This window comes from Myotis yumanensis, unplaced genomic scaffold (assembly GCF_028538775.1).
Source record: "Myotis yumanensis isolate MYYU_CA2020_CCGP unplaced genomic scaffold, mMyoYum1.0.hap1 SCAF_3, whole genome shotgun sequence".
NCBI lineage: Eukaryota > Metazoa > Chordata > Mammalia > Chiroptera > Vespertilionidae > Myotis > Myotis yumanensis.
Genome location: NW_027223754.1, coordinates 191,590,490 through 191,603,161, shown reverse-complemented (window position 1 = coordinate 191,603,161; position 12,672 = coordinate 191,590,490). Strand labels below are relative to the sequence as shown.

The following is a 12,672-nucleotide window of genomic DNA, read 5'->3' as shown; positions in this document are numbered from 1 at the left end:
ATGACATTAGGTATCTCCTACTTTCTCTACACTTCTTTTTATTTAAATTTGTTTATTAGTTCTAACCATCTTTAAAAAAATTTTTTAAATTGATTTTTGAAAGAGGGAAACATCTGATGAGAGAGAAAGATTGATCAACTGCCTCCTGCATACCCTCTACTAGGGATCAAGCCTGCAATCCAGGCATGTGCCCTGATCAGGAATTGAACCAGTGACCTCTCGGTGTAAGGGAAAACGTTCAATCAACTCATTCACACCGATCAGGCTTATGTTTCTTTAGTATGAGGGTGATAAACATAAAGAATAAGAAAATAATAGGGACAAAACATTTTGAATGGCATAGATTCTTTTCAAGTCAATTATAATATTTACTGAGCATCTGCTTTTATACAGAAAGATGGATAAGGCCTTTTTAGAAACAGACATGTAAAAACAATTCAAAAAGTAGAAACCACGTTGTAAAGCTAAGGTATTATAGCAGATAACTTTTTGAGAACATGTTATCGCATTCTGTTTTTCTTATTTCTAGCATGACACAATTTTTAGTGTATTTTAAGGGAGCAAACACTTCTTAGAAATAATTTTGTTTCCATTTTTATTTTAACATACATAAAAGCAGCTTATAATTGCACCAAATACAAAAGACAAACAAACAAATAGTTTATTGCACTACAAACACCTCACATGAAGTACCACATGTGATAACATTGATTAGGAGAAGCACAAATTTATAATGAGATATTGTATTATTCTAGGTTTGAACAATACAGAATTTTTTCTAATAGGGATTTGCCACATCATATATTGCACACTTTCCAACACTTATCTGTTTTACAAATATTTCTCATGTTCTTTGGTTTTGTTTTTATCTTTATAAAACATCGTGTATAAAGTTTTAAAGGCAAAGAATTAAGTACCATTAAAAAAGACATTGAAGAAGTAAAAACAAACAAACAACATAAATATGTGGTCATCCCAGTCTTTTGGGAGAAAAAAGTGACAAAGTAGCCTGGCAAACTTCTCCAAAAAGAGAGAAATATTACAAAGCTTAGTTTCATAAGCATTTGTCCACCTATAAATGTTCTATGAGTTTAACAAATGCATTTAGACTAAATAACTGTGTTACCAGTTAACATTTCTCTTGTTTACATTCAGTTTTTAATACTGCCATCTAATTCCTTCTAATAGTGCAAATGCGTGAAGGACACTCATCGTTGGTAGTCATTCGGCAATAAATATAAACTCTAAACCTAGCTATTTTATTATTTTTGAATTTGAAAAAGTATAAAGTGCATTCAAAAGGTTTAAAGTCGTTTTTCTCAATCTTGGACATAACTATCCATCAACCTGTGATGTTTTCAGGTCACGGCGAGGGTATTCTGCAATGCAGATAGTCCTGCAGCTCCCCTGCCTTTTGTTCCACAGTCTTGCTTGGAAGAAAGTTTCCAAAATCATACCAAGTTTCTTCACAAAGTCCTTACGGCAAACATCTGACCATAGAGCAGCATCCGTCGACACGAATTGCCTTGAGTTCCATGATGTGATAGTCTATAAGCCAATATGGCTCCTCACTGTTTGAAGGGTTTGCTACATATCCAATGTAAATTCCTTCCACATTCCGTGCTGCTGACCTCTGTGCTATTCAGAAATGCACAGTTCTCTGACCCTGTGAGGCTGAACCTGTCAAATAATAAAGAAACTGAGAATTACTTTCAGTGCATCATTTCTGTTCAGTTACGTGGACATAAAAACTTTGTGGTAGTAGAGGTCTCTGCACTATTTATTTATTTATTTATTTATTTATTTATTTATTTATTTATCATAAACTAATCTAGAGAGAGAGGAGACAGGGATTGAGAGGAAGAGTAGGCAGAAGGAAGGTACAAAGCTAAGAGTAAAGTGTATCCATTTGGGCAGGCCAGCATGGCTCAGTGGTTGAGCATCCATCTATGAACCAGGAGGTCAAGGTTCAATTTCTGGTCAGGGCACATGCCTGAGTTGCAGGCTTGATCCCCAGTAGGGGGGCGTGCACAAGGCAGCTGATCAGTGATTCTCTGTCATCACTGATGTTTTTATCTCTCTCTCATTCTCCCTTCCTCTCTGAAATCAATAAAAATATGTATTTTAAAAATAAAATAAAAAATAATAAAATAAAGTCAGCATCTTTAATTCTGGGGCAAGTTTTCTTTCAGGTCCATAGAAGCTGCTAATTAAGCATGAAAATATTGTTCTTTATCCCTGTGGAGATGAGAACAGGGAAAGAGTAGGAGGGAATTGTTTTCCAAAAACTAGCTCATCAATATATTAATATGAGATTGGAAATGTTAGATTTTATCATCACAATTATTTCTGGAATATTTCTGAGTCTTCTGTTCACACTAATTTTATTTTTCTGAGATCAATTTACTAGAAGCATTTGTTGTATGAATTCCAAGTAGAGGAAAAGAGCAAAATAATCATATGAAAGCTTTTCTTTAAAGAATTCCAAAGAGTATAAGCATACAAATGAGAACAATGGAAACACGGAGATGGTTTCCCTGAGCTACCAGCCTGGGAAAGATAAAGAAACATCTTGCAACTTACCAGTTGTTAAATTCTTTGCCGTTTGACCATTTCCATGTCTGACCAGCATCATTTTTCAGCCCAATCCAGTGTTCAGCTCTACCCACATATCTTTTTAAAAAGATCTTGAAGAAATGACAAAGGGGGAGCTTGTTAAACAGCCATTATGGGTAAGTAGATGTAATACATTCTCAAAATCAGTTTCTCAAAAGCTGCATCTGAGGTAAAGTAGCTGATCATTCATTAGCTCTGTATAGAATTGACTCATTCGGATTTCTAGCCTTTGAGGCTAAGCATCCAAACCAGATTTACAAGACTAAATAGAACCCTCGTCTGACTTCAGACTAAATGTTCCTACATGGATACTGGTACAATGTCTTCTTCACTTATAAGGAAACAGAAGGACATCACAGATTAGCTCTATAATAGAAAACAGCAATATTTTATGAAATTGCGTTTGAATATTATCTTACCATGTCCTTTTCAGAATCAATGACAGCAAGGGTAGCACCGTGTTTGAAGCAAGAGTTTTGGGCCAAGGTCCAATTCCTTGTTGTATTGGAAATAAAGTAGCATTTCCTCTGGTATCCAATCCAATCGTCCGAGCATGAAGAAACATGGTTGTTTGATGGTTCCGAAAACATATATCGCGCTGGACAATTGTACTGGCCCACTGTGGACAGGAAAATTGTTTTAGTCACAAAATAAGTTAAATACCCACAGCATGCAAACCTAGTTCTTGAGGTAGGTGATAAAGTGAAGGCTGAAAGGCAAAAAGGCAAATTCTGAGAAGCATGCGAAGGCAGGTCCTCACCTTATCAGATCCCCCATTGTGCCTAATCATCATTGGACAGGGTATACTAGTAGGAGAAAAGAAGGTGGCTCTTTGGCCATAATGTCTGAAAGTGGTAACCAAAAAAAAAAAAAAAAAAAAAGAAAAGGAAAATCTTAAAAACAGCCTTGGACTAGAAAGGGTCAAGTGCTTTATAAATTTCAAGAAGGGTTTTGAATTTGAATGCAGAGGTGGAGGGATTTAAACTTTCAGGAGATAAAACACTCTATTTGAAGATGAAAGAGAGAATTATTTGCAGGGAAGTAATTCAGAACACGAAAAGACCTATGACTGAAAAAGTTTCATAAAATTATAAATATAATGTTTGTAAAAGACACAAATGTATCTTGGTATAGCAGTATACTTTGAATATCTTATGGCGCTTCACTCTGGGAGTTTCTAGATATAGTCATAAGTATTCATAGCCACAGTTTGGCGGTCTTTGAGTTGAAAGACAAAAGACTGACCAAATCTTGATTAATCTATGGCTTAGATATTATTTTTTTCTGTCAATATGAATATGAAGCCCACATTTTTCCTAACTGTTGATTTATTTAGAATCTAAATCAGCTCCTTTCATTCCATATTTAAATCCATAGTAATGTAATTTTCTTCCACAATAATGCATAAATCATAGACACTTTTCATACTTATAGAAAGGCCCCAGAGTTGTGGAGACAAAGGAAGGATATAAAACTGGAACTCATAGACACAGACACAGCATGGTGGTTATCAGAGGGAAGGGGGTTGGAGGGCAGTAAACGGTAAAGGAGGCTAAATATATGGTGATGGAAGATGATCTGACTGTGGGTGGTGGGCACACAATGCAATGTACAGATAATGTATCATGCAAATGTACACTTGAAACCTATATGATCTTATTAATCAATGTCACCCCAATACATTTAATAAAAAAGAAAATCTCTAGAAAACTCTAAATGGTATTCTATTAATCGCCCAAGGAACGTGGAATTGTATTAGTATTTCTTAGGAAATCCACCATGTATGATATATGGATGCTGCTAAATTGCTCAGAATTGCTGATTAATTGGACCAAGGAATCCCACTGATTTCAGCTGAGATTACAACAGAGACAGGAAAGAGACTCGATGGATTCATGAAGTGCAGACCCACCTGATAAAGCGATGAGAGCTATGATCAAGACGGTGATGATGACCACGTTCAGGACAGCACATGGGATAGGAACTTGAAGGGACCCTTCATGATGTGAGGCAAAGTGAAGGCTGGCAGAGTTACCTGAAGAGAGAAGGTTGATGTGAGTTCAGGCAGACTACAGAAGTAAGATGGGGACATTTGATATTTTCTTGCAGTAAAAAGTAATGTGTCTCCCTATCTTCTATAAAATTTATGCCAATTTCCCCAAAATTTTGAATGAATTTGGATAATTTTTGGAGGGGTTAGAAATGAAACAATATAGGCATAATGATGAGAACATAAAATATCTTCCCAATATATGTACTTAGTAGCTATGAAAATTCTGTCATCATAGTTTTATTGCTTTACTCACAATAAGAATATTTATTAAACACCTGATTACCCTAGATGACATATTAAAAAAAATCATAATCATAATCCCTTAACCTCTCTGTATTTACTATTTACTGTTTAAGAGTAATGATGTAAATGAGGATAAATGGGGAATAGTATAATAAAAAATATTGAATTGATATATTAATATCTATAACTGGCATGACAGAAAATTAAAAACAATTGATAATAATTTTTGGTAAAGTTGGTACAGATGTGAAACAATTGAAATTTTTATAAGTTTCATTTTACTGTTGGAAGAGTAAAATGAAAAAAAAAAATTTAGAAAACTGTTTCTTACACAATTAAGCATACATCTACCATGTGACCCAGCAATTCTACTCCTATGTATTTTCTCAAAAGAATGAAAATATGTCTCAAAAATGCTTTGTATAAAAATGTTCATAGCAGTTTTATTCTTAAGAGCTAAATTCTAGAAATAACCTAAATACAGATCAACAGGAAAATTGATAAACAAATTATGCCATTATCCATGAAAGGACATATAAAAAAAGAGAGCAACTGATACATGCAACAAAATGGAAAAGTTAAAAAAAAGTTGAGTGAAAAAATCCACCTACTGTTATATACTGCATATTTTACTTAATGTAACATTTAAGAATTGCTGAACTAAGCTATGGTGACAGAATTCAGAAAAGTGAAAGCTGTTATGTGTGTAGAAAAGGTAATCTGAGTAGAAAGGAATACAGGGGAACTTTCTAGAGTGATGGCAATTTCAAATGTTGATTGGAGTTGTAATTATACCTCATTAAGCTGCACACTTATGATCTATGCATCCATTGTATGTAAACTATACCACAATTAATATATGAGAATGAACAGTAAAATATTTGAATTTTCAAGATAATTTAAAATAATAGAAGAAATCTAACAGTATTAAAGACCAAACATTGGGAAGAAGTTATTTTTTCCCATTTATCCTTTGTTTAATGCTAAAAAAAAGTAAAATTTTGATTTCACCAATAAAAATATTTTGTGGAAGGATTTAGAATATAAGTATGATGTCAATGATGATTCTTAGTTACACAGACACACACACCAAAGGAAATCTGGAAGGATATCTGTTCCAAAATGTAAATAAATTAATTGAGAAAGGAGACAATGGGATCCTGTGGCTCAGAGTTTGAATTTGATTTTTGCTAGGAAGAGCTGTCATTTTTAAAAACTTTGGCCTCACAAGAAATACAAAGTTCCCTGTTATGTTCTGAGAAACTGAAATATAAAATTGCTATGTGAATGATATTAAAATTTACCATAAAAACAGTCTCAAAATGAGAAAATATCATGTTTTTGAATATAGATTACTTGTATAATTAAGAGCACATATCTTGAAATGCACATATTTTTCCTTAAAAAATTTCTCTAAAGTTAAAGTGGGCTAAGAGATGTTGCTTTCTTTATGAGGAATTTACCATGTACTGAATGTCAGCATCAGCTTCTGCTTCTGGGGTGGTTTTTCCCAGTGTAGATCTGCATTCAGATTTTTCAAGAGATGCCTTTCCTTCTCTCCTATCTAGTTCTATTTCTCTCAGCTTCTCAAAGCCAATCTTCTTCTTTTTTTTTCACCAGAATCCAGCTGTTACCGGAAGGAGCCCAGGGTAGGTAGATAGCAAGTTCAGAGCTCTCTGTCTAGTTTCACTTCTCATCATGCTTCTTAGCCTCAACGCAGCAGCACAGCTCTTGTTCCTGAGCCAGTATTAACTCAGCCAGATAGCTCAGGGCCTCCAAAGTCTACTTCAGTCTATTGGCTTAGCCAGTGGGTAAACTGTGCAGATGATTTTCAGATTGTACTTTACATCCATTAGTGAGGGCGGTTGTTGCTCAGTTTGGTTCATCACCTAGGTGACAAAACACTGCCCCCAAGAGTACTTCCGCTCTGATTAAGGTCCTGCCCATTAATGGAGAAATTGAAAATAAATCCACCATTACATATTGAGTCACCTAAGGGTTATGCCCAGTGTTTTCTCATACTAATAAAGTATGTAGAAGGCAGCATCAACTAAACATTCAACAGAAAATGGGGATGATCTCAGGAAAAGTTAAGAATTCCTGAATTAGGACCTTTTTGCAACTATGCCCTCTATTTATTGAGTAGTTTAATTATTACAAATATTTTTCTTTTTGGTAGTTCAACTAGTCCATAAAGCTATGGTTATGTGGTTACCAGAAATTTTGTATAGTTTGCATTTGTTATCCACAGTTGACTTTGTGTTCTAAAGTGAAAGATGGGTTTATGGGAGGTAATGGAAGCTTTTCTAATGCAAAACAGTTTAGTGGACACACACTCTAAAAACAATCCTTCCTCTCAATTTTTTCAGCTCTGCTATCCACAACGCATTCCTTAATTACAGCTGACAAACCGTATTTCTTACATATTAGGTTCTGGGGTACCTCAATAATTCAAAAAGGAAGAGGTATAAATGAAAAAAACACACAAAAAAGCCTCATAGAAGTGAGTTATAGAAAAACAATGGGAAAATTCTGGTATCATAAATAGAATAGGTCTCTGGACAAAACAGACAAATAGAAGAGAGGAAATAGTATACAGCAAAGATAATCATATTTTGATGAAAAAAGAAAGAAAGAAAAATGTCTGATTCATTTGGAATTTTGAGCCAGTGACTGGATGTGTGAAACTGAAGGATGAAATGTAGAAAAAGAGTCCCATAAAGATTATAGAAGCAGAAGACGTCATTTTCAAGATTTCACGACATTCTCTGAATAAATTGTCATTAGACACTGTAAGTGTAAAGATGCCTATATGGCCATTCTCTCAAAGATTGGAAACCTTTATTTTCAGCAACTAGAAGATGCTGCATGAGAATACAAGACGAGGCACACAGAAAGCACACAAAGATACAAAGTGAAGGCAGTCAAGAGCATAATTGCTTATGTGCTGCACAGAATTTTTGTAAAGAAAGTCAATGCTTCCTGGAATATGTGCAGATGGATATGGAAAAATGATAGAGAGTACACTGGGCTAGAGCAGGGAGTTTTATAATTTCATCTAAAAATGAAATAATATAATTTGAAACAAAGAAACACATCTTTGAATAGCTTCTCAAATTCACCTTTGTGTTTCCTCTCATCTCAGGAATCCTGTCTTTTCATAGATAAAGAAATATTTACTTCTTCCCATTTTTCTCTTTTATCCGGACTGAAATAGAATGTAATCGAGTTCTTCAAATGACAAAAGCTAATTTTCTTCCCTAAGTCCTGTTAAGGGTGGGGGGGCACACAAAAGTAGGTTTACAGTTGTGTTTTTTTTTTGGAAAAATAATACAGTAATTAATCAAATAACAATATCAGAATAAGCTCTGTGTTTCATGTACTTACAACTGTAAACCTATCTTTGGCCCTCCCGGTATATATCATCTATATAGATAGTTATAACCAGTATATGAAAACAAGATCTGACTTACTTTGTCGTCCTCTCTCCAAGGAGCTGTTCTCCGTTAGGGAACAATCTTCAGAGTTCATCTTTATTCCAGTCAATACCCTCTGGTTAATCTCAGGTCAAGCCAATCTACAGTGAATGCCTTTGCTGGAGCTCTAGCTCAGTCTCTGAGAGAGCTCATCATTTATAGTCACATATGCGCTGTCTCCGCCCCCTTCCTCTTGACTTCTAATCACTCCACCACTCCGGTTCCCTTTAATTTATGCCCCAGTGGCCCAGACAATTTACAGTGTGTTGTTGTGGTGAGCTATGGGTTTTCCCTACTGTCTGAAATGTGCTTTCTCACAACTGTAGGTGTAGCATGAAAAGACACGTGGGATTTCCCAGAACCTGTGACATCCTTCCTTAAATTTATAGAAAACAAAAGTAGTTTGGGAAACGGTGTATCTAAATAAAAAACTCAAAGTTCGAGATTCCTATTTTTGAGATGGAAATAATAAATAAGAGTAATATTTCTCTGGAATTCCATTCATTCATTCATTGAACTAATATTTATTGGACATCCACTAGGAACCTGACACTGTTTAGAGCTAGAGGATTTATTGTTTAAGAATTTAAAAATCTCCATCCTCCTGCATCTCTCTTCAGTGTGGGAGAGTTTCTTAGGAAGCTATAAGTCGGCTTTCAGAAGTCTGTCATTCACTTCTTTCCTGGGGACTAGCTTTTTTTTTCTTCTTTTCTTTTTTTTTTTAAAGGTATCATTTAGTAAGTAGTGCTTTAATGCAGGAAATAGAAACTCTGTGGTCTGGAACTTCCTTTCTATGTTCTAAAATTGTTTATCTTGAATTATCTGTTTCATTTATCCCCTGTTAATGTTTTTTTTTAAATCAAATTTTACTGTCATTTAAACCACTCTGGTTTTCCCTCAGTAGCATCTTATCCTCTTATTTTTCCCTATGTACTAGATTGTTTTTTCATATATCTCTGAGGTTTAAGACATTTTAAGGATGATTACTATAAAAATATATTGCCATAGTGTGAATATCATACAGATAACTTATTAAGATCAACATAAAATAAACGCAGAATGTCCATGTATGGTGACTTAAGGAGGAGATCAAAATACCATTCTGGTTAACAATGGTGCCAAGAATTGTATCATTAATATCACTTCTTCAGACCGGGGACATTCTGTTTGTACAATCAGGCCTTTGAGAAAATGTTTTGCTCAGGTGGGTTGGAAACTATCATCTACTGTAGGTTAGTTAGGCCATCATATTTATTTGTTTACCTAAGACATGAAGAGGTACATATTGGTCCTAAAGTCTCTCTTTGCTTTCATTCTGTTTTTCAGTCAATTTCCTAGTATGTTTTCCAAATAGCAGCTCAAGGGTTTGTTTTGTAATTACTAGTAAATGATATAATTTTGGTGAGTTGTTCAACTCTTCTCCTCTTTCTACCCTCAATGGCTTCTTATCAGCCTTACCATAAAATTCAACCTTCTTATATTTAAGTAGGTCCATGATCTGGTCCCTGGCTACCTCTCCACTATTTTTTCCTATTAGCCACTGCTTTCTCTCACAGGAACCTCTTTGCTGTTCCACAAAAATGTCAAACATACTTCCACTATAAGATCTCTGCCTTTTGTCTAAATGGGTCTTCCTCCACCTACTTGCATGGCCTGCTCTCCCTTTAATTCAGTTCCCTCACTGTTAAACTTTCCTCAGCCCAGAGAGGTCTTCACTTGCCTTTCATATGTAGTAAAATAGAAACGTCACACTCTAATCTTCCATAAAGCTTTATCTTTCTCTACATCATTTGTCAATATCTGATATTATATTATTCTATATCCTATATAATAAAAGCCCAGCGACCGAAACGATGGAACGACCAGTATGACCAGAAACCAGGACACCACAGCCCCTCGCCCCGGCTGGCCCCTCCCCCCCACCAGGGAATGGTTAGGGGTGAACAGGCAGTCAGGCGAGTGGTTAGGGGCGATCAGTCAGGCAGGTGAATGGTTAGGAGCTAACAGTCCCAGATTGTTAGAGAGATGTCTGACTGCCTGTTTAGGCCCAATCCACAGGGGTCCCTGCGGGATCAGGCCTAAACAGGCAGTCGGACATCCCCTGAAAGTCCTGGCTTGCGAGAGGGTGCAGGCCAGGCTGAGGGTCCCCCCACCCAACCCCATACATGAATTTCGTGCACTGGGCCTCTAGTATTGTTTATAATCTACTTTCCTTACTAGACTGTGAGCTACTTGTGGCAAAAACTTTTCCTATCTTGTCCCTTCTGTCTTTAATACCTGACATAGTAACTGGAACCTAGTGTGTATGCTCAGTATATACTTGTTGAAAAAGTGAATAAATAAATCAATAAATGTGAATTTAAAGAAGAATATGTATAAAAACATATGACTTGAAAAATGTTGAGTGTTACCCTGGGAGACTTGTGGGACTGTAGGGTTAAGAAATATGTAATTTTAGACTGCCATTAGATAGCAAGCGCACATTTGAATACTGTTGATGAATGTTGGAGGTGTTAAATTTGGTACTTAAGGGACTAGCTAGTGCATTTGCTAATTTCTTTGGGTAAAAACAACTTAGATCTTTTTATTTATTTATTTATTTATTTATTTATTTATTTTTAATTTATCTTTATTGTTGAAAGTATTACAGATGTCCCTTTTTTGGCCCTGATTGAGCCCTCTAGCCTGCTCCAGCCCCCTCCCCAGGCCTTCCCTGCACTATTATCTGTCCACGGGCTATGAATATATGCATATAAGTTCTTTAGTTAATCTCTTCCTGACCCTCCCCCCCTCTCTCTAAAATATGCCAGTCTATTGCATGCTTCAATGTCTCTGGATTTATTTTGCTCGCTACTTTATTTTGTTCATTAGATTCCACTTATAAGTGAAATTATGTAATACTTGTCTTTCTCTTACTGGCTTATTTCGCTTATACCTTCCAGATATTTTAAATGTGTATCTGACACTAGCTATACATAGCATGTTGTGGTTGTGATGATGCATGAGAAAATATTAGTCCTATAAATCTGCAACATGATTTGATCTCCTCCAAGTCTGGGGTATAGAGAAAGAAAACATCCTTACACACACAATAATCCTTACCATAAGTGTTTTCCACATGCAAAGCAGGACTTTTCAACAGCTGATTAGACTAATATAAAAATCAGGATCCAGTTATATCATTTACTATTGTACCTTTTCTCCTCTAGTAATTCTCATAGAAGTGTGAAAATACAATTTTCTTAGCTGGACACCAACTATCTTTGAAGTTTGAATATTCTAGAATAGTTAGGCTGGTTACCATAATGAAAACAGTGTATGTTTTATAGATAGATAACCATTTCCCACAATTTTTCCCTTTACTCCCTATAAACCACAATATGTTGACCTTCAGTCTATTCGTTGAAAAAGCTAAATTTATTTTTACTTTACAGGGTATATTCTTGCTTTTGTTCTCTCTGCCCTCAGATTTTTTTCATAGCAAACTCTTTCTTCTCATTAATGCTTATCCCACTTGTCCCTCCTCACCAGACCATCCCTGATCAACTGTACAAATTAATTTCCATTAGTTACAATTTATTACCTCACTCTCTTCTTTTACTTTAAAGAACATTTCCAATGATAATATATTCTATAAACAAAGAGAGTAAGGTAATAAACTATGACGTATGAGAAATAAAAATCATCATCATCATCATCATCATCATCATCATCATCATTATTTATTCCTTAACTAGAAAGTAAAAGGAACATTAAGAGCAGAAACATTTCTGTCTTACTTAACAACAAATTTCTCATACTTGTAATAGGACCTAGAACATAGAAGTTCAACAAGTGTTTATTGGGTAAATTCATGAAAGAATGTATGTGAATTTCAATCAAAGCATTTGTTCACTGAGCACCTCTTGGAAACGTACACAGCTCCAGTGACTTTGGCTTTATCTATAAAATAAAAATATTAGCATCCAGTCTGGCTGGCGAGGATCAGTGATTGAGCATCAACCTATGAACCAGGAGGACATGGTTCGATTCCCCGTCGGGGCATGTTGCGGGCTCAGTTACCAGTGTGGGGAGTGCAGGAGGAAGCTGATCAATGATTCTCTCTCACCATTGATGTTGCTACCTCTCTCTTCCTCTCTGAAAAAAATGTATATTTTTTAAAAATATTAGAATCCAACTTATAAGTTTTTCTGTGAAAAAACACACATTATAAATTAGAAAATTAGTTTTCTACCACAGTGTTTGGTATATAATATACATTTAATGATATATAAATGAATAACA

The 12,672-nt window shown here is 35.3% G+C and overlaps 1 protein-coding gene across 1 annotated transcript; it reads right to left on the bottom strand.

Moving 5' to 3' along the window:
* Positions 1-434: 434 nt before the first annotated feature.
* Positions 435-8,502, bottom strand: CD69 (CD69 molecule). The gene is made up of 5 exons (XM_070407892.1): positions 8,386-8,502; positions 4,529-4,651; positions 3,036-3,235; positions 2,584-2,687; positions 435-1,680 (listed from the first exon to the last, which is right to left on the bottom strand). Exons 1-5 carry the CDS (start codon positions 8,441-8,443, stop codon positions 1,569-1,571), a joined length of 597 nt encoding a protein of 198 aa, XP_070263993.1. The 5' UTR covers positions 8,444-8,502; the 3' UTR covers positions 435-1,568.
* Positions 8,503-12,672: the final 4,170 nt, after the last annotated feature.

What these genes read in the sequence shown, in the direction of transcription:
- CD69 (XM_070407892.1), bottom strand. Translation starts at nt 8,443, where the DNA reads ATGAACTCTGAAGATTGTTCCCTAACGGAGAACAGCTCCTTGGAGAGA. An exon ending in CTTGGAGAGAGGACGACAAA is followed by an intron (nt 4,652 to 8,385) that starts GTAAGTCAGATC and finishes TTCTCTCTTCAG; the next exon opens with GTAACTCTGCCAGCCTTCAC. An exon ending in TTGATTCTGAAAAGGACATG is followed by an intron (nt 2,688 to 3,035) that starts GTAAGATAATAT and finishes CATTTCTTCAAG; the next exon opens with ATCTTTTTAAAAAGATATGT.